At 29.2% G+C, this 21265-nt stretch overlaps 3 protein-coding genes, 1 long non-coding RNA gene and 1 other non-coding gene across 6 annotated transcripts; 4 read left to right on the forward strand and 1 right to left on the reverse strand.

Annotated features, from left to right (window-relative positions):
* Positions 1 to 115: 115 nt before the first annotated feature.
* Positions 116 to 1600, forward strand: LOC143174614 (uncharacterized). Its single transcript, XR_012998792.1, has 2 exons — positions 116 to 268; positions 353 to 1600. It is a non-coding gene; the product is annotated as an uncharacterized LOC143174614 (long non-coding RNA).
* Positions 891 to 5925, reverse strand: egh (beta-1,4-mannosyltransferase egh). 2 transcript variants are annotated; one of them, XM_076368384.1, is made up of 3 exons: positions 5216 to 5925; positions 3245 to 4053; positions 891 to 3158 (listed from the first exon to the last, which is right to left on the reverse strand). In XM_076368384.1, the coding sequence occupies exons 2-3, from the start codon at positions 4046 to 4048 to the stop codon at positions 2601 to 2603; spliced, it is 1362 nt and encodes a 453-aa protein (XP_076224499.1). In that variant the 5' UTR covers positions 4049 to 4053; positions 5216 to 5925; the 3' UTR covers positions 891 to 2600. The 2 variants fall into 2 exon arrangements, with proteins under 2 accessions (XP_076224499.1, XP_076224498.1); XM_076368383.1 differs by lacking the exon at positions 5216 to 5925 and adding an exon at positions 5081 to 5182.
* A 1972-nt stretch (positions 5926 to 7897) lies between these two features.
* On the forward strand, positions 7898 to 9500 carry RpLP2 (ribosomal protein LP2). The gene is made up of 4 exons (XM_031978431.2): positions 7898 to 8058; positions 8647 to 8819; positions 9149 to 9250; positions 9327 to 9500. Exons 2-4 carry the CDS (start codon positions 8648 to 8650, stop codon positions 9395 to 9397), a joined length of 345 nt encoding a protein of 114 aa, XP_031834291.1. The 5' UTR covers positions 7898 to 8058; position 8647; the 3' UTR covers positions 9398 to 9500.
* On the forward strand, positions 8504 to 8583 carry LOC116428428 (small nucleolar RNA Me28S-Am982). The gene has a single exon (XR_004235262.1). It is a non-coding gene; the product is annotated as a small nucleolar RNA Me28S-Am982 (small nucleolar RNA).
* A 253-nt stretch (positions 9501 to 9753) lies between the features above and the next one.
* On the forward strand, positions 9754 to 21046 carry Chc (clathrin heavy chain). Its single transcript, XM_031978418.2, has 16 exons — positions 9754 to 9919; positions 10100 to 10371; positions 11435 to 11642; positions 12142 to 13100; positions 13176 to 13610; positions 13688 to 14141; positions 14210 to 14529; positions 14675 to 14940; positions 15314 to 15548; positions 15642 to 16024; positions 16117 to 16414; positions 16516 to 16956; positions 17509 to 18071; positions 18169 to 18391; positions 18715 to 18790; positions 19412 to 21046. Exons 2-16 carry the CDS (start codon positions 10330 to 10332, stop codon positions 19549 to 19551), a joined length of 5043 nt encoding a protein of 1680 aa, XP_031834278.1. The 5' UTR covers positions 9754 to 9919; positions 10100 to 10329; the 3' UTR covers positions 19552 to 21046.
* The last annotated feature ends 219 nt before the right edge of the window (positions 21047 to 21265 follow it).

The following is a 21265-nucleotide window of genomic DNA, read 5'->3' on the forward strand; positions in this document are numbered from 1 at the left end:
AAGAAGGGGTCTCTTACTAGAAATTTTGTTTATGGTTTTGATTGGTTAAATGTAACATATTGACCAATATCAAATTAGTATCGGAATGAGATGAGAAAAAATGAAAGCTGACCAATGAGACCCGCATTCCTTTCAGGGCTCTTCTCGTGACTAACTTGTTAATCGAAATAGAGTATCTTCTACTATTGTATACAGTGGCGCTCGCATATTTAGTAAGTTTCAGCATAAACGAGATGTAAATAAAAATAATGTACTTAGTCCGTACTGCGTAAGTACACACATTAGATACAATATAAAAGTACATGTTGATTTTAAATTTATGGTAAAAATACATGATAATTTTCTTCAATAGTTCTGAAACACCGTTGTTATTGGAAATGCCTTAATGAAGTAACGAAGTGTCGTTAATAACTATTCATGAAAACATAATATGAAATATAAAAATTTTAAGTTTCATAGAGCATACTTAGTTGTAATAGTCGTTTTTCTCTTTATTCAATTAGTTGCAACACGAAGCAAAATAATTAAGATTATATATTCACTTACATATTTACAAAATGTATAATTAAAAAAGAAGTGTAATATGAAAAATCAATTGTTTTACTCTTTTAAAAAAAGTCATTTTTCAAATTATGTCATCATTATGCATGTCATAAATTCTTGACATGTTGAATTTACTAGTCCAAAATAGGTATACATATTTATATTACTATAAATGTGTTATGTACAAATTTTTTATTTTAAATTAAGTAGAATATAATATTGTAATTTACATTATTCAGTTTGTATTGCAAGATAACATTATTCTATTTACAATTAGTTAAAATTTCCATATGTTATAACTTACAGATATTAAATCATTGTCCATATAATAAGTAGTATTTTTCCAATATTTGCAAAATAGTAGATAATGAAATTTTATTAAATTTACAAAATACAATAGTGTGTGGGATAGATACATATCTTCCCTGCTTTATACCATTTTTTTTGATACTCTTAAGTTATATAATGCTAAGAAGGTAAAACTATTACAATACGAAACTTGTGGTACTTTATGAAAGATATTAGTAAATTTGGTTTGATATACACAAGATGTAAACAAATGTTTTTAACCCCTTAACAGGGCTTACCATATGGTGCGTTCCAAACATTTTTATATAAGTATTTATTTATTATTTCCTTTTTTATTATATTTTTTAAATATTAACATTCCATTTTGTTAGAAAACTAACTATGTTGAAAAAAAACAATAAACTCAAGGGAAAAAAGAGTTAAATTAAAGCACGTTAAATTACAAAAAATCTTGTGCGAAAAAATTCCATGGTTAAGGGTAATATAATTTATGATTAAAGAATAGAAAAATTTGTATGTTGTAACAATTATCATCTAAATTAGTTTTCATACTAATACTTCCATAATAATATGTACATTTCCATAATATTGTATATAAACATTCTGCATATAAAGAATAAAATAGTTGAAATTAAAAATTTTGAAAATTGATGATAAATTACATAGTTATAAACATGTTAAGTAATGTATCAGTGATTGTGAGATTAAAACAGATTTTATCTAACTTTCTTTCGATAATGTAAAATATGGGAACACAAATGCATGTAACATATTACAAATCAATGAGTATCCAAATCATAATCAATTATACGAATTATGCACATGTTTATATTCCAAACAGGCTACTTCAAATATTATTAATATTATAATATCATAAATCAAAGTTTCTATACTATAGAAACAAAAATTTTGTAAATTCATTTATTAAAATCTGTTCTTTAACATTAAATAGTACAATATGTATGTAAATGTTGTGATATGAGTTTTAAAGTTCTTTATAATCAAAAGAAATAAATTAATTTGAACAACTCTTAATCGTATGCATTTTATAGCATTAATTCACACTTGATGTACCTATGTACTTATTAAATTTGTTTCATAAACTAGCTTACAATTTCTTTGATAAAACTTGTGTGAATTTCTTAAATGTTGACAAAAAATACAAATATTAGGAACAGTATAATATTGTAGTAAATAAATACTATGTAATAAACAAATATTAGATAAAGTAAAACTATAGCAAAATACTTGACACTCTGAAGAGTTTTGAATCTTTTGAAAATTCGTTTACTACAATTCTTCTAAATGAATTACTCTAAAAACAAAGTAATGAAATTAAATTTTCATGACATAGATATCAATAAATTATTATTTTATAATGTTACTTGTTTATATAAAGAAAAATGTTTTTACTTTAAGTAATTTAGCTAATGACTTTTTATTTTTACTAATTTATATAATACTGTTCATTATTGATCGTTGCTGATCAATATTGTAGTTCAACATTAAAAATTCATGTGTTTACTAGTGACTCTCCAGGAGTCAACATATCAATGATTTGTATAGTCATGTATATTATACATTGGATTTTAAATATTCTAATGAATAGTAAATAGTCTAGATACATATCTCTTTTTATATAATAATATAATATATACCACTAGTACCTTAGTATTAGCATAAACTTATGTTGTCATAGAAATATCATATAATATTTTTAATATTATAAAAGTACATTGTTATGCTTATCAGTGTTTTACTTTATTGACAACATAAAATTTATGTTTCTCCCCAAATAAACCCCATATGACAGCAACATTTTCAATTATCAAATTGAAAGGAATAGTTGATAGTGCTCCACATATGCATAATATTAATCGAGCAATACCAACTCGATATAAAGAAAATGATTTAATTACACCAAAAATGTACATGTAAATATTAACTGCTGCAATAAAAGCGCATAGAAAATTTATAACTGCTGGGCAAATAAGAGGATAAATTCCAGCTAATATAACATTTGAAGTAGATAAAGGCATTGTTACCCATGAATAACAAGATATGCCTAAGAGCAATTTTTTATTTAATGGAATCGCTTTGGAATGTACGACAAGCAATATACCCTGTAACCACCTCTTCCTTTGTTGCACAAAGTCCCATAACGTAAATGGAGATTTCTCCCACATTTCACCCTCTACAAAATTAAATGTGTAACCTTGAGTAAATGCTTTCATTGCAAAGAAACAATCCTCCGCAACAGATCCATCCAATCCATTATTAAAAGAAACTATCCGTTCCGCACCCATCTAGAATAAATATACTTTATAATTTTCTTTTATCATGAATAATGTACTTCATTCAATTTTCTTTTTAATCTATAATAAGTAATTACCTGAGTGACAACATAAGAACCTTTCATACTAAAGTATGGCTTATGAAACATTGTAAACTGTAATCTTAATTTTCCCATGTCATCTGCTACTCTAAAACTATCTGCTAATGTTGTAATCCAATTGACAACATCTTCATTAGCATATGTAATTAGTCCTTGCCCAAATTGATGTTTTCCATCCAACACAAAGTTCAATATTCCACGAATAGAGTTTTCAGTCAACAAGGTTTCTTCGTCAAGATGTACGATCCAATCATGGTCTGCTAATTCATTCACTGAACTTTCTAAGCAATATTGTAAAGCACGTGCTTTAAATAAAGCACCACTACTTGTTCGATAATCTTGTGGAACGACCACTTCTCTAATTCTCCTATGGGGAGATAATCCAATTGGTTTATCACTTACTACTTCAATTTGAAAGTTTTCTAAACCAGATTCTATACACTTATTCAAATTTCTCTGGACATTTTCTTGTACTAATAGTGGATAATCTCCACGTGTTACTATTCTAATACAAATGAATGGTGCGAGTAATGGAGAACCATTTAAAATAACTTTATCTGGGAATGCGTTATAAATTGTCAATCCAACAAAATTAAATAAAACTTGTGGAAGAGAAAGAAGTGTAAGTGTCCGTAGCAGATATAATGTAAGTGCTCCAATGAATCCATATTGAGCCCATGGATCTAATTGTTGATCATTATCACTGTTCCAACAAACTCCACCAGAGACCAATTCAAAAGTAAGTATAACAATGAATAATAGACAACAGTGTAAAATATGTTTTATTTCACTGTTCAACATTATTCCTGAAAAATATAAGATAAATTAGTAATTATAAAATTGATAAATTTTGTTTGAATATTAGAATAAGAATTGAGGGTTTCTATAGTAAAGATTACTAATATATGAATCTTTTTTATTGTATTAAAAGATATAACTGATATTTCTATAATATAGTAGAAGTTCTAATTGATTTATGAATGCTATTTATTAATAGGAAATATTAAGTTGATAATGGATAATTATTGATCTGTAATATACTTTTAATAACTTTATATAATCCATCCCATATAATATGTAAATGTTTCTATTATCTACTTTTGTACATAATTTATATATGTTACTTATTCTTATAATTTGAAAGTATTCTTCTTATTTTTGGCCATAAATGCTTTATAAGATTCATATTTAGGCTTTGTAAAGGAGTTTGTAGTATACAATATATATTACACTTTATCCAAGTGTTATACTTTAGATTATCATCTTGTTAAAAATCTAACAAATTTAATTTAGTTATACTATATTTAAAACATTCTTCTAAAATGATTATATTTATATTTGTTTAAAATTCCATTAATGATGACAAATTGTTGATTTTGTTTATTGCTATATAGTTTCATAGTCAAATAGAACTACGTGTATGTTTCATTGTTTACAGCAAACTTCATATTTCCAATTTTGAATTACACAAAAATTTAAATCTACTTTTATCTGATAAAATAATTTTATTCCAAAATGTATATTTCTTATCAATATACATTTTTGCAGATCTTAGTCTTTTCTTTATATTTATCTTATTCATGTATATTTCTTCATATTTTCTTTGAAAATTATCATTCCACAAAACTATAACATAATTCAAAGTATATATTAGCTATTAAGACACATTTAAAAGTACTTATGGTCGAAATAATTTTTCCATAAATACTCTATATGAAACTTTTATTAATATTATGACACTTTCATAATATATAAAACACAGGAGAGAATGTTATATTATATTTTATCTATGTTTACATCTACTGGCTCAAATATTTTCATAGGGAACTGTACCCATTAAAATTGAGAATCAAAGTGAAAATGATCATATCAATTTAATCTTATCTATATACAGATCCAATATTACATAACATTTTTGACAGATCTACATCATATATTACAATTAACTGATATCAGTGTAGTACGTACCTCAAATTATTTGATAACTTCTCAAGTATTATCAAAAGTTTTATCAAATGTTTACATCTTCACCTAAATTACAGTGGCCTATCAAAATAATGTTTCCACATTTCATATACTTTTTTCTTTGGAAGCACTTCTGTATATAATCCTTAAGATATAATATTCAACCAATTTGTTTTTCCGCCCATTTCTCATAGTAGTAGATAAATTCACGTAAATAACACAAGAAATACTTTACCCATCAGTACAAATCGAGTATACCTTCATAGCTTTGACAACGCCGCGTTTGCATTGATTTTCGTTGACTCACAGAGAGCCGCGGTGTGGAAATTGGTTTTTCAATGACGTCATACAAATGTTATAGTACACATGTAGAAATAAAAAATCTTCATAGCATTTTTTACAATAGGTTTTTTTTTAAGAAAAATGAGTTTAAAATATTTATGTTACTTCTAATTTGGTTATAAGAAGCGTACAACAATGAAGTATCGTGGCGGTGGTGACGGAGTTTTGAACTACGACACTGAAGGTCTCGAAGTTGAACTCGTATCTCTCGTTTTATTTTTTTTTTTATTTTTGAACATATATATTTATATCGTTAAAAAATTTTTTCATTTATAGACATGTACTGTCCATGTGCACGACACCATTCGAAAACCGATTTCCACCTTGGTTCTCTCCTTGTTAGAAAATGAGTTACTCAAACTATAACAAATTTCAAGGTACTTACAACGTACAGCAATAAATAGTCAAACTTTATAGTGGATAACAATGATTTTTATTATAGGGGGCACTTTAAGATTTTCTTTATTTGAAAAATGTAATAACTTGTTTAAGAATCTTTCACACTTACAATTAACAAATATTTCAATACCCTTGTTCAGAGATTTAACGTGGAATTATTTTAAAAATTCAGTTGAAAATTTGATATTTTGTTTGTTAAAATTTATTGAACAATATTTTTATTAAACTTCAAATGTACTATTTTTCACAACCTAGAATATAAATCAGGTATAAATAAGCATGTAAACCAGTACATTTATTTTACAAACATTTTAATTATTTGATTGTAGGCGAAATGACATAGGGGTGTGTTTGTGCATTACGATAGCGCGATATACCTTAAACGAAGTTATATTTTTAATGAAATTTGAATCCAATCTGAAAAAGGATGCTTGTCTTGACTTAAACTAATTTTGTTAGGGAAAGTATTTTTTTCGGCAGAAATTTCTTTTAAATACTAAAAATATTAATTATTTTCATACTATGAAATTTATCTATTCTTTGAATAGATACATTGAGAGGATAACTATATATTAATGCAAGTTAATAAAACTACAAATACATATTGTTATCTCAAACCAGAGCATAGTGTTTGTAGAACAGTGATGCATATCTTTTTGCAAACATCATGTATTAGATAAACAAGGAATTCCCTCCTCGACTCAATCGCGTAAACAACTGTGAAGACAAAAAGAAATGCGAAGAATTCATGAAGAACACAATAATACATCATTACTATAGACCTCAGTATTGTATTTAACATGCTTATTGGATAAAGTAATTTTGTCTCGATCCAAGGTTCTATAACCACATTGCTGATAATGATATTGAATTAAATGTGTATGATGACTCAAGATTGTATATCTCGATTATAAAGACATGACTCTGCGCCTCTACATTAATGAAGATTGATGTAAAAAAAAATGTTGCAAAATTCAGATTGACCTTAGAAAGCGAAAATCAATATTTTTATTGTTGCATTGCATTTTATTCGTCGTGAAGACATAGTTTCAGACAACCATAGATCGAAAATGAATTGTCCTCTTGGAAATTAATGTTAAAGTTAATATGTGAAAATAAAGCATACATAATACTCAGTGTTCTTTTCTGTTATACAATGTATCAGTGTGTTTCTATACTACAACTCGATCAATAATATCTCGTTTAAATCTTCCCAAAAGAAGTCCCATGGCGTCAAATCCGATAACCCATCGTCTTACAGAAAAAGAACACTGAGTATCGCGTACCTCTACTGTTACATACGAACTTTAACATTAATTTTCAAGAAAACAAATCATTTCCGAACCATGGATCCTTTGGGACTCTGTATTTCAGGGGTGTCGAACTGATAGCTTGCAAACTCTATAGTGATTTTCCCCTCACAGAGAGTTACCCTCTCCATACCTACTTTCACCTATTTGTATGAACATGAAGCTGCTCATATACACACAATCTCGTATAGCTCCTAAAGTAGGGTAGTGGCGGAATACTGTTTGCGAGTAGTTACTAGCGTGAAGGGAGTTAAACAACTTTGGCTTAAACGCTTTCATTGTCTGCCTTAGTAAATTTCGTACGAATCTACCTCTCCAGACTTAACAAAATGTAATTTTTAGAGCCGGCAATACTTAAAATTAGCGTCTCAATACACACTTTTCATGTTGCAGCTTATATAGTTCAGTAGTTGACCGTTCGTTTCACTAAAGTCCGCTAGTGTATCGGGGTATTTTTAACGGTGTCGGTATGTTAGAACAGTAGATAAAAAAAGACATTGTATGTACAGTTTGTATATATCTTAAATCTATGTTATTTATGGTATAGTCCTCGATCGACAATGCAGAAACACAAACTGAAAATATTATTACATGAGACATCTATACAAATTTTTGGTCCGTGTTTCAATTTATATACATATTTTATCTTGTAGATGGCACCATAAGAGTATCTAGGTATATGTTTCCCCCCTTCTTATTGTTGTTTCTCATGTTCTTTCCCTTTTACCAACGTTCCGGTACGGTCACATTTTCTGTTTTGAGCGTGACCCACGTTTCGTGTCGTAAGACTTAAAGGTATGTATAATTATTAATAATATATTTTATATGGATAATATTGTATACTTTAAATTTATTGTGTATGAACGTACTAAATGATGAAGTTTTTTTAAAAAAATAACAAATTATAGTAGACGATGATTTACGATACAAGTCCTTCAAACATTGTGTGTTTGAAGCCATTTTTATTAGCATATTTAACACAAAAGAATATATATTTTAAACCTTTTTTTTAGAAAAGTTTTGTTTTCTTTTTAAAAGTTACTCTCGTTCTATTTGAATTATTGTACATGTTTTATGAAAAGACAAAACAAGCATGGTTACATGAGCATTACAATTTTGGATTTTTGAGTACAATGAAAAATATTCTTATACTGGATACGACAAATATTGAATATGATTTGTTTATTCGATTGCTTTTACTTTATATCATATATTATATATTTTACTGAAAGTTAATTTACGTACATGATGAGTTAAACATTCACCATCTTTCGACTGTGATAATGATGATGATATATCATTTACTTACTGATGTTATTTAACTAATGTAAAAAATGCGTTACAAGATAAAATAGATGTTAATAACATAATTATATTTTTCAGAATGCGTTACGTGGCCGCTTATCTTTTAGCTGCCCTAGGAGGCAAAGCTTCACCTAACCAAAATGATATTGAAAAAATCTTATCATCCGTTGGAATTGAATCCGATACTGAGAAACTTAAGAAAGTTATATCAGAATTGAATGGAAAATCAATTGATGAACTTATTGCACAAGGTATGATAATTTAATTATGCATTTGTGTAGTTATATAGAAATGAAGTACTTAATATTTTACGTTGACATCAAAATTAATTTCTTCATATGTGTATAATCAAATACTCATTCTTTTCTTTTTAAATGGAAGGAAATAATTCACAGCTTTAGTAGAATTTATTTTATTTTTTTGATATTATACATATAAAATTAAAAGTATAAATAAATCATATGTTTAACTAAAATAATTTAACATTTTTTTTCATTGTAGTTTCTAATGATAGGATACCATAAGAAATGTGAAATTTAAAAAGAGTTGACATATTTTAGAATATGTGTATATGTTACAGGGCGAGAAAAATTGTCATCTATGCCAGTTGGCGGCGGAGCAGTTGCTGCTGCTGCTGCACCTGCTGCTGGAGCTGCTGCTGCACCAGCTGAAGAAAAGAAAGGTAAATATTTAGTTAGATATTTGTAACTATTTTTTGTAAAATGAAAAAATATAACTATTTATATTTTCCTTAACAGAAGAGAAGAAACCAGCAAAGGAAGAATCTGAATCCGATGACGATGACATGGGCTTCGGTCTTTTCGATTAAATTCCATAACAGCGGTAGCTGTGTAATAACTACTTGTATAACTTGTGTATTATACAATTTTTGACAAAACCATTTTAAAATAAATTGTATTTTTAATTTATTATACCTAATCAATTAATTTCTATTGCCTACATACAGTACACGAGATTTATATATTATAATATTATAATCACAGTGACAAAATTTTTAATTTTTTTATACCTTATTAGTATTGATATTAAATGTAAAATCTAAGTAGCCAATTGAAAAGTCAGGTTTATAATGGGTCTTCTAATTTTTATTTCCATTTTCAATATTCTATAACATACCTATTAAAATTATTTAGAAATGTTATGTTAAAAATTTGAATGTGGTATAATTAAAATTATTCGTTGGATTACAGCGTATACATGTGTAAAGTATATGAGGATCGTACCACGTATACACTTGTGCGCCGTTGCGGTTTCATTCACAGTAAGGAGTGGGGGGTGAGGATTAAAGAAAGGAAGGGGTGGCGTACGAGATTTACCAGAAAACCGAGTTGTATGTATTCTTACGCTGTCGAATATTTAAATAAACATACCCGTGACAACGTTCTCAATTGTTAGGCATTTTGTTGCATGATCTGCATGCCGTTACCACTTTAATATATTTAAAAATATTTGGCAATATCAAGATACAGAATCGATCGGGACACTTTTGTACTTGTGGAACTATTTTTAGATAGAGGGGCGGTCGTTGGCGGCCATGATGGGTGTCAGCGGCAAGTAGTGACGGCATTCGCTTTGCGTCAGTTGGTTTTGTGCGCTGATGGTCGGGCTGAGGTTTTCAGGTTGAGAAGCGCACCACAGGGCAAAACACTTGTACATAGAAACGGCGTACAGCCGCAATATATTCCCGATTAAATAACAGCGGCTGGAAAACCTCGGAAAGTTATAGAAAACATCGGAAAAATGACGCAGTTATTACCCATAAGGTTTCAAGAACATCTTCAGGTAGGTGACCCGTTTTCACTCCCGGTTCGTCAATTATTTCGACACGTCGTCAATGATTTTCTCATTTGCAGTTAATAATTTTAATTTCATTCTACGTTTCTGATGCTTTATTATATAGTTTCTCTGCTGTTGCTTATTACATTAATGTTAAAACGGAAGTTCCGTTAAAACCTTCCGAATTGACATTACTTTGACAGGTATAATATCATCACATATTTCTCGAGTTGCAAAAATCTGAATAAATTCGAAAGCATATTCATGTTCAAATTTGTAGAGGTTAACTGATCGTGGCATCGTCCTATATCGGAAAGTTAGGGAGAAAAATAAATTGATTTTTTTTATCAATGAGGGCCACGTCTACTCGACATATACGCCCCTTATTTCCGTCTTTATATGTTATAAATTTTCTAATTGAAGTGCTTGTCTTTTTCTACATAATTCAATACAGTATAGACTTCACATTTAATTTTATATGTTATTATGTTAATTTCTTTTTCACTAAGAAAATACAATTCTTAATAAATTACTTCCTGACAAATACAATGAGGTATTGCAAACTTAATTGTATCATATTGTCGTTGAAATTTATTCAATTATGAATTTTTACACGACGTATTATACGATTTATTGATTTTTGCACAATTAATATCTAGTAAAACATTTTATGTATTATTAGTTTAATTATATTCGTAACTTCTAATACAATTTTAGAATTAATGAATGAAATATTCTTTTATCATATTTATTTACAATTACTAAATATTTAACTTCCATATTTGCTGATGTCTAAGGTTAATGTTTATGATAAATGGCACCTTTATAATTAGCAGTAATGTTGAATTCTATTTGCATTTAACAATTTTTATGATTTATATTATTAAATCATTTTGTATAACATTAAACTTAATGATTATATGTTTAATGTACCCATTAAAATGAATGTTATATCCTCTTCTTTCATTGTATAAGACTGATGGTCATGCAATACAAAATTTCAAATATTTTTACATTTTATATATTTTATATTGTAATCGTTTATGTTTATTTTTTATTTTTGTTGTAGCTCACAGCTGTGGGAATTAATGCTAACAATGTTAGTTTTAATACACTTACTATGGAATCTGATAAGTTCATTTGTGTTAGAGAAAAAGTTGGTGATACCGCACAGGTAGTCATCATTGATATGAATGATTCGGCTAATCCAATTAGGAGACCTATTTCTGCGGATTCTGCAATCATGAATCCTGCAAGTAAAGTCATAGCTTTAAAAGGTAAAAGATGTTTTCTTTTTTTAATATGTATAAATGCTTGAACATTAATGAATATGAATTGTGAGAAACGCACATATTATAAATGTGTACACATGTATTATGTAATATAAAATATTGAAATGCGTGGAAAATGTTTTGAAGATTCATAATTGATTATCCATTTGGACTTTGTTCACAAATTTTTAATTTTTACCATGTTTATAAAGTTGTAAACAAGGTTATGTTAAAAATCAGTGATTTATTGTTAAGAACAATGTTCAAGTTCCTTATGTTCTAGAAGCATTGTATAGTTGTAAATCTTTTAAATCTTTAAATATTTTTGTACTTAAATTCTAGAATTATTATTTTTCTGCCGAAAGTATTTAAATTACTATTAATTTTTTATTATGTCAAATATATTATAAATTACTATTACATTAAATTTATAATATATTTGATGTAATAAAAACAAACGGATTGTGCAGTCTAAAATAAAAAAATTTATTTTATGTTAAAACAGCGATGAAAACACTTCAGATTTTTAATATAGAAATGAAATCAAAAATGAAAGCTCACACAATGACAGAAGATGTAGTTTTCTGGAAGTGGATATCTTTAAACACCTTAGCATTGGTAACAGAGACTGCAGTATATCATTGGTCTATGGAAGGAGAATCAACTCCTAATAAAATGTTCGATCGACACTCTTCATTAAATGGTTGTCAAATAATTAACTACAGAACTGATCCGAAACAGACTTGGCTTTTATTAATTGGCATTTCTGCTCAGCATAATAGAGTGGTCGGTGCTATGCAACTTTATTCCGTTGAAAGAAAATGTTCTCAGCCAATTGAAGGACATGCAGCTTCTTTCGCTCAATTTAAAATGGAAGGAAATGCAGAGCCAAGTAACTTATTTTGTTTTGCTGTTAGAACACTACAGGGTGCAAAGCTTCACATTATTGAAGTAGGTCAACCTCCTTCTGGTAATCATCTGTTCCCAAAGAAAGCGGTAGATGTTTTTTTCCCACCTGAGGCTGGAAATGATTTTCCAGTTGCAATGCAAGTCAGTTCAAAGTATGATGTTATATATTTAATAACAAAGTATGGCTATATACATATGTATGATATTGAATCTGCAACATGTATATTTATGAATCGTATATCTGGAGAAACTATTTTTGTCACTGCTCCACACGAAGCATCTGGTGGTATAATAGGAGTAAATCGGAAAGGTCAAGTATTATCAGTCTCTGTTGATGAAGAAAACATAATTCCATACATAAATGGAATATTACAAAATCCTGAACTTGCATTGCGAATGGCTGTCAGAAATAATCTATCAGGAGCTGAAGAGTTATTCGTGAGAAAATTCAATATGCTTTTCCAAAATGGCCAATATGCGGAAGCAGCAAAAGTTGCAGCAAATGCTCCGAAAGGAATATTGAGAACACCGGGAACAATTCAACGATTCCAACAGGTATGTTTGTAATTTACTATGAAGTAATGTGTGTAATGTTTTCATATCAAAAATAACCATTTATGTACTTATTAGGTACCAACAACACAAGGACAAACATCACCCTTGTTACAGTACTTTGGAATACTTTTAGATCAAGGACAATTAAACAAATATGAATCTTTGGAATTATGTCGTCCAGTACTGGTACAAGGACGGAAACAACTTCTTGAAAAATGGTTGAAAGAAGATAAGCTAGAATGTAGCGAAGAATTAGGAGACTTAGTGAAACAAGCTGATCCAACCTTAGCTCTCAGTGTTTACTTAAGAGCTAATGTTCCCAATAAAGTTATACAATGTTTTGCAGAAACTGGTCAGTTTCAAAAGATTGTATTGTATGCCAAGAAAGTTTCGTACACTCCTGATTATATATTTTTGTTAAGAAATGTCATGAGAATTAATCCTGATCAGGGCGTAGCATTTGCCCAAATGTTAGTTCAAGATGAAGAACCTTTAGCTGATATCAATCAAGTTAGTATTACATTATCATTTATGATATCACAAGTGTGTATTATTTTTTTATAATAAATATTTATTTATATTTATAGATCGTGGATATATTTATGGAACAAAATATGGTACAACAATGCACAGCATTTTTGTTAGACGCTTTAAAGAATAATCGGCCAAGTGAAGGAGCTTTGCAAACCCGTCTTTTAGAAATGAATTTAATGTCTGCGCCTCAAGTTGCTGACGCAATTTTGGGAAATCAAATGTTCACTCATTATGACAGAGCTCATATTGCTCAATTATGCGAAAAAGCTGGATTGCTACAACGTGCTTTGGAACATTATACTGATTTATATGATATTAAAAGGGCTGTTGTTCATACACATTTATTATCTCCTGATTGGTTGGTTGGATTTTTTGGAACATTGTCTGTCGAAGATTCATTGGAGTGTCTGAAAGCAATGTTAACCGCTAACATACGACAAAATTTACAGATTTGTATACAAATTGCAACAAAATATCATGAACAATTAACTACAAAAGCATTGATAGGTATGTATGATTTTCTATATACTTTCAATTGTATAATGTCATATAGATAATATTATTGTTTGTTTCAGATTTATTCGAGAGCTTTAAATCATATGAAGGACTCTTCTACTTTTTGGGATCTATCGTCAATTTCAGTCAGGATCAAGAAGTGCACTTTAAATATATTCAAGCAGCATGTAAAACTGGACAAATCAAGGAGGTTGAAAGAATTTGTAGAGAGAGTAATTGTTACAACCCAGAACGCGTCAAGAATTTCCTTAAGGAAGCGAAATTATCTGATCAGTTACCATTAATAATCGTTTGTGATCGATTTGATTTTGTACATGATCTCGTACTATATCTTTACCGAAATAATTTACAGAAGTACATTGAAATTTATGTTCAAAAAGTAAGTTCCATTTTTACTGAATAAAATTAATAAATTCCATGTGAACGATAAATATTTCTAAATCATATTTAAGTGAAAGTGGTGGAATATATTTACGCTGTATTCATTATTTAAAGTTTCTACTTATTAATATGGTACATTTCAGGTAAACCCATCACGTCTACCGGTTGTAGTAGGTGGTTTATTAGATGTTGATTGCTCAGAGGATATTATAAAAAATTTAATTCTGGTGGTACGTGGACAATTTTCAACTGACGAATTGGTGGAAGAAGTTGAAAAGAGAAATCGCTTGAAACTTCTACTTCCATGGCTGGAGTCCCGTGTTCACGAAGGTTGTGTGGAGCCTGCAACGCATAATGCATTGGCAAAAATATACATTGACAGTAACAATAACCCTGAAAGATTTCTTAAGTGAGTTTACAGAATTAAAATATTAATATATTTCAATATAAAGTGTATTTAAAATTAGTTAATACTTTAAATAATTAACAAATTCAACATTTTTATTCGAAAACGTAATGTAACGTAACATTAGTTTCGAGCATATATGGATTTAAGCTTAGAATTCGTCAGAGATCTGTTATTATTAGATCAAATATTTATTTATTTTTAAAATTTTAAAATATTAATTTTAAACCTACATTTATTAAAAGTTTCTTAGCTTATTTACAAAGTATTTTATATATATTTTCAACTTTTATACGATTACTTATAAAATACCTTGTGTGTCATAACTATTACTTCAGATTTAATATTGCTTTCTTAATTAATCTTTATTCTTTAGGGAGAATCAATTCTATGACAGTAGAGTGGTAGGAAAATACTGTGAAAAACGAGATCCACATTTAGCATGCATTGCATATGAACGTGGTCAATGCGATCGGGAGTTAATAAGTGTGTGTAATGAGAATAGTCTATTCAAAAGTGAAGCGAGATATTTGGTACGGCGAAGAGATCCTGATTTGTGGGCTGAGGTTTTACTTGAGAGTAATCCATACAAAAGGCAACTAATTGATCAGGTTAATTTACATAATAAAATATTTTAAATAGAGTGTATACAATCAACTAACCGGTTTTACGCTCTATACTACTGCTTATGTACTTGTTTATAGGTTGTACAAACAGCTTTATCAGAGACTCAAGATCCTGAGGACATATCGGTCACCGTGAAAGCATTCATGACTGCTGATTTACCAAACGAACTAATTGAGCTTCTTGAGAAAATTGTACTTGACAGCAGCGCATTCAGCGATCATCGCAATTTACAAAATCTTTTAATTCTAACGGCAATAAAAGCTGATCGTACGCGGGTTATGGAATACATTAACCGATTGGACAATTACGATGCTCCTGACATTGCTAATATAGCTATTAACAATGAACTCTATGAAGAAGCTTTTGCCATCTTTAAGAAATTTGATGTCAATACATCAGCCATACAAGTTCTAATTGAGCAAGTTAACAATTTAGACAGAGCTTATGAATTTGCAGAGAGGTAATATATAATTTACGATAGACAGTATTATTTCTTTCATTTTTTATTACATTCGATTTACTGTTGAAAAACTAATACACATATTCTTATAGGTGTAATGAGCCGCCGGTATGGTCTCAGTTAGCTAGAGCACAATTACAACAAGGATTAGTTAAAGAGTCTATTGACAGTTTCATTAAAGCAGATGATCCATCAGCATATGTAGACGTTGTGGAAACCGCTCATCGAACTTCTCATTGGGAAGATTTAGTACGTTATTTGCAAATGGCCCGCAAGAAAGCACGTGAATCTTTTATTGAAAGTGAATTAATATATGCGTACGCGAGAACAAACAGACTTGCAGATCTCGAAGAGTTTATTTCTGGACCTAATCATGCTGATATACAAAAGGTTAAATATTTATACGTTCATTACATAGACACAAATTATAATCAAGGTGGTAATATTAAAAACTCTTACACGTAATTACATATTTATATTATTTGTTTTAGATTGGCGATAGATGCTTCGATGACAAGATGTATGATGCTGCTAAACTTCTATACAACAATGTATCAAACTTTGCACGACTAGCTATTACACTTGTTCACCTGAAAGAATTTCAAGGTGCTGTTGATAGTGCTCGTAAAGCCAATTCAACTCGTACTTGGAAAGAAGTTTGTTTTGCTTGTGTCGATAGTGGAGAGTTTAGATTAGCACAAATGTGTGGATTACACATAGTTGTACACGCTGACGAACTTGAAGATCTAATTAATTATTACCAAGATCGAGGACACTTTGAAGAACTTATCAACCTTCTAGAAGCTGCATTAGGCCTTGAAAGGGCGCACATGGGAATGTTCACTGAATTAGCTATTCTTTACAGCAAATATAAGCCTCAACGAATGAGGGAGCATCTCGAATTATTTTGGTCGCGAGTCAACATACCAAAGGTATGTTGTTTATTGTAGCATAGACAATGTGTAGAATAATGTAGATAAGATAGATTAATTGTATACAAATTCATGGTTTCAAATACTTTTTAAAAAGATTGAAAATTGACAGAAACGTTCTTGTTATGATTACTTTAAAAAAGAAGCCCTGGTCGTATACGTAAGAAAACATAATGACCAATTAGATCTATATTCGTCAGCAAATATAATATTTTGTGAAAAAAAGAAGTATTTTATCTAGCAAACACTGACTTTCGATTTACGCGAAAATCCGTTCCACGTGGATTCGTTTTACATGAATGAAAATCGCATAAGAGGGAATCGCGTGCGAGGGAAAACAAAATATTGGAAAAAAGTTGTATAAGTTTTAAAAATACATGTTCATTTCACATAGCCAAACAAAGGAAATAATAATAATGACATTTCAGAAAACGAAATTGTGCATAAAAACTACCGCGTAAATAGTGTTCTAATTTTTCAAAGTTCGCGTAAATCAAGGGTTAGGTGTACTTTCTTATTTGAGTTTATTATATTCATTAATAAAATGTACAGGTACTTCGTGCAGCAGAACAAGCACATTTATGGGCAGAGCTTGTATTTTTGTATGATAAATACGAAGAATACGATAACGCGGTGCTTGCAATGATGCAACATCCTACTGAAGCATGGCGAGAAGGTCATTTCAAAGATGTGATCACTAAAGTGGCGAATGTTGAATTATACTACAAAGCTATACAATTTTATGTTGAGTATAAACCTCTACTTTTGAATGACATATTACTTGTACTTGCTCCTCGTATGGACCATACAAGAGGAGTTGCATATTTCAAGAGAACAGGACACTTGCAACTTGTAAAACCGTATTTAAGATCAGTGCAGGCATTGAATAATAAAGCAATCAACGAAGCATTGAATAGTTTGCTTATCGATGAAGAAGATTATCAAGGTCTCAGAACATCAATTGATGCATTTGATAATTTTGATAATATTGCACTCGCGCAGCAATTGGAGAAGCACGAGTTAATTGAATTCAGAAGAATTGCTGCGTATTTATATAAAGGAAACAACAGATGGAAACAGTCAGTGGAACTTTGTAAGAAAGACCGATTATTCAGGTAAAACATATTATAATATTTTCAAGTTTCACGTAACTTTATTAAGTAATCTATAATACTTCGTAAAATTTATATTTATTTTAACAATCTCGAGCAGAGATGCCATGGAATATGCAGCGGAATCACGAAATCCTGAAGTCGCTGAAGAATTACTAGAATGGTTTTTGGAAAGGGGATCAAAAGATTGTTTTGCGGCTTGCCTATTTCATTGTTACGATTTACTACACCCAGATGTCATTTTAGAACTTGCATGGAGAAATCGCATTTTACATTTCGCCATGCCATATCTGATTCAAGTTGCACGAGAATATATAAGTAAGGTAAGGATTTTCACAATAAACTTCTTAAGCTATTTTGTAGCTGTACCGTATACATAATTCATGTCTAGATTACGAGTGTTTGTGAAAATTTACATTTTTTTAAAGAATGTTCTATTGAAACTGGAATTACATATACAGCTACTTCAATCTTCGCGTTTTAATAAATTTTGTTTAAAAAATAATTATTCTAATATTATAAGAATGTTAAAACTTCAAAATTATATATGTATAAATAATTGTGAACACTTTTATATATCAGCTTTTTTTGTTAGGTTTAAGTATATCATTCATTGTACACTATTTGTATGTCTCTGTTTTTATAGGTCGATAAATTAGAAGAAGCTGAAAGTCGACGCATTGAAGAAACTGATCATCAAGAACATAAGCCTATGATTATGCGTATGTATTTGTTTTATTTACCTATATATTACAAGTGTTATTAGATAATATTAGATCGTGTAATATGAAATGTCGAATTTTTCTTACTCATAAATGTTTATATTTCTATTGTTGTCATTCCTTTGTTTTTCATGTCATTTTTTAAACAGTTTCATGGTCGATTATCAGTATCATAACTCTTTGCAAGAAAATTTTTCCGAATTGTGCATAATAACTATTTCTTGCATCGTTGTTTGAAAACATGGATACCACCAATATTCGTGTAATTTTCTTATAAGAATTCCAACTTGGAAATAATGCTGCAAAAGCTGCTCAAAATATAAACAAAGCATTTGGGGACAATATTATGAATGAAAGAATAGTACAGCGTTGATTTGTAACATTTCGTTTCAATGATGTTTCTTTGCAAAAGGAACTGTATGATAAACCTGAAACAGTAATTTATAACTAATAAGTATTTGATTGAATATACCTCTTTTAAAATATTAAATAGGATTTTCTTTTTCCAACAAAATCCGACATTTCATATTACACGACCTAATACAAAAAAATTAAATATATTATATTTTAATAAGTTTAAAATTGAAGAATGATAATGTTGTGCTTATTGTATGATTATAGCGGAACCACAGTTGATGCTGACAGCAGGACCAGGTATGATAGCATCTGGGTATGCACCACAAGGTGTATATGGTGCACCTCCTCAAAATGTTTATGCACCTGCTGCTACTGCTGCAGCGTACCAAGGTTATGGTATGTGAAATACAATGTGCAACGGATTAAATAACACAGATCAACAGAATCTACTTTTCTATAATATATAGGTAGAACAAGATTATTTCAATAGTTCATAATTATCATTATTAAATGCTGCAACAAATATCATTAAAAAGAAAGCATTGCCGTGAAACGATTGTAATATAATAAAAATAATAAATTCAAAATAAACTACAAAATATTTAAGCGCGAATTCCTAGTTTATGAATAACGTTTATAAAACGAATGATTTACTGTTAAAATAATCAGAGTACACATGGGTCATTGTTTGTTATGACGAAACATAAAAATCATTTAAAAAAATATATTTAAAAAATGTTCAAATACACATCATGTACGGACCTTTAAGCCAATATGCAATAGTTCATTTTAGCAATTCATATTATACTGAAAATTTTTGTCAAATTGAATTTAGATATTTAATCTTACTTTGTAAAACAGTCATGACAATTTTGCAGGTTTATCAATGTCTTGTGTACGTATGTGCCTTTGTTTAAGTATTGAAAAAGTTTTAGTTTAGGATAAAATAAAGTTAATGGTCTTGGAAGTACATGTAAGTGTCACTTGAATAAGAAGAAATTATAAAGTGCTTCCTTTTTGGTAAAAAGAAGCGAAAGAAAGAAATTTGGCTAATTATGTGTAAATGACCATTAAAAAAACGTAGATACTCGAAGTTGAAGTTTGTTTGTGTCCATTTATGGAACAAAATTATGAATATATTATTCTACATGAGTTTTAGTAAAAAAAGGAATCTATTTATCTAGATTCATTAAAAAGTTGTTGTCACAGTCAAATGTATGAGCCTCGAAATACTTAGCAAAATAAATGAAAACATGTGGCATATATCAGTACATCAGTATAACAGTAAGGGAAAAACGAAGCTGTACGTAATGTATTTAGAAACTTTAATATAGAAAGATATAAAAATACGTTTGTATGTCCATCAGTGTATAAGTTTAGTATCTGTGTGTGTGTTGCTGTGGCATGGATAAATAAAAATTTAGTATTTGACTTGACAGCCAAAATGTGAAATATAGAATAGTAACATTGTTATATGCTGTGCTAAACAAGAGTAATAACGAAAATAGCTCTATCATATACTCTCACTAAACAGGAAACGTATGTAATCTACTGAAAATAAACAAACTTTTCAATAATTTCGTCATATTGATGTATCGATATATGTACTGAGACTTGTTTATGCTGGCTTATAACATTATCGTCTTATTTTCTTTTTTACACAGTAAATTAAAACGTATTACACCTGTAAAAAAAAGTTCGAAGGTGTTAAGATTTATGAACTAATTGTAATTTTGTTTACTTTGTTAACGTGTTCAGTCTTTAGAAATGTAATTTGAAATTTTTTTTACTTATTGTATTTGGTTTATACGATGTATGTATAGTATCCTATTCAGATGTATTGTTCGTTATATCATTGTATTAATGTATAATGAAATTATAATACAAGTATTAATACAAGTTGAAAGGTCAGATTCCAATGCATATGTAGAACATGACAGAATCGTATTGTTGACGTTTCTGATCGTTAAATAATTTACATTATCTATATAAAGTGCTCTACTAACAAATCAGGATCAATGTACAAGATATGTTGGAAAAATGGAATCTCTTTTTCTAGCGCATCTTACATTTAATGTTCCTAACAGAGCCATCTCATTGCGTAAGACATTTTGAGTA

This window comes from Nomia melanderi, chromosome 6 (assembly GCF_051020985.1).
Source record: "Nomia melanderi isolate GNS246 chromosome 6, iyNomMela1, whole genome shotgun sequence".
Taxonomy (NCBI): Eukaryota; Metazoa; Arthropoda; class Insecta; order Hymenoptera; family Halictidae; genus Nomia; species Nomia melanderi.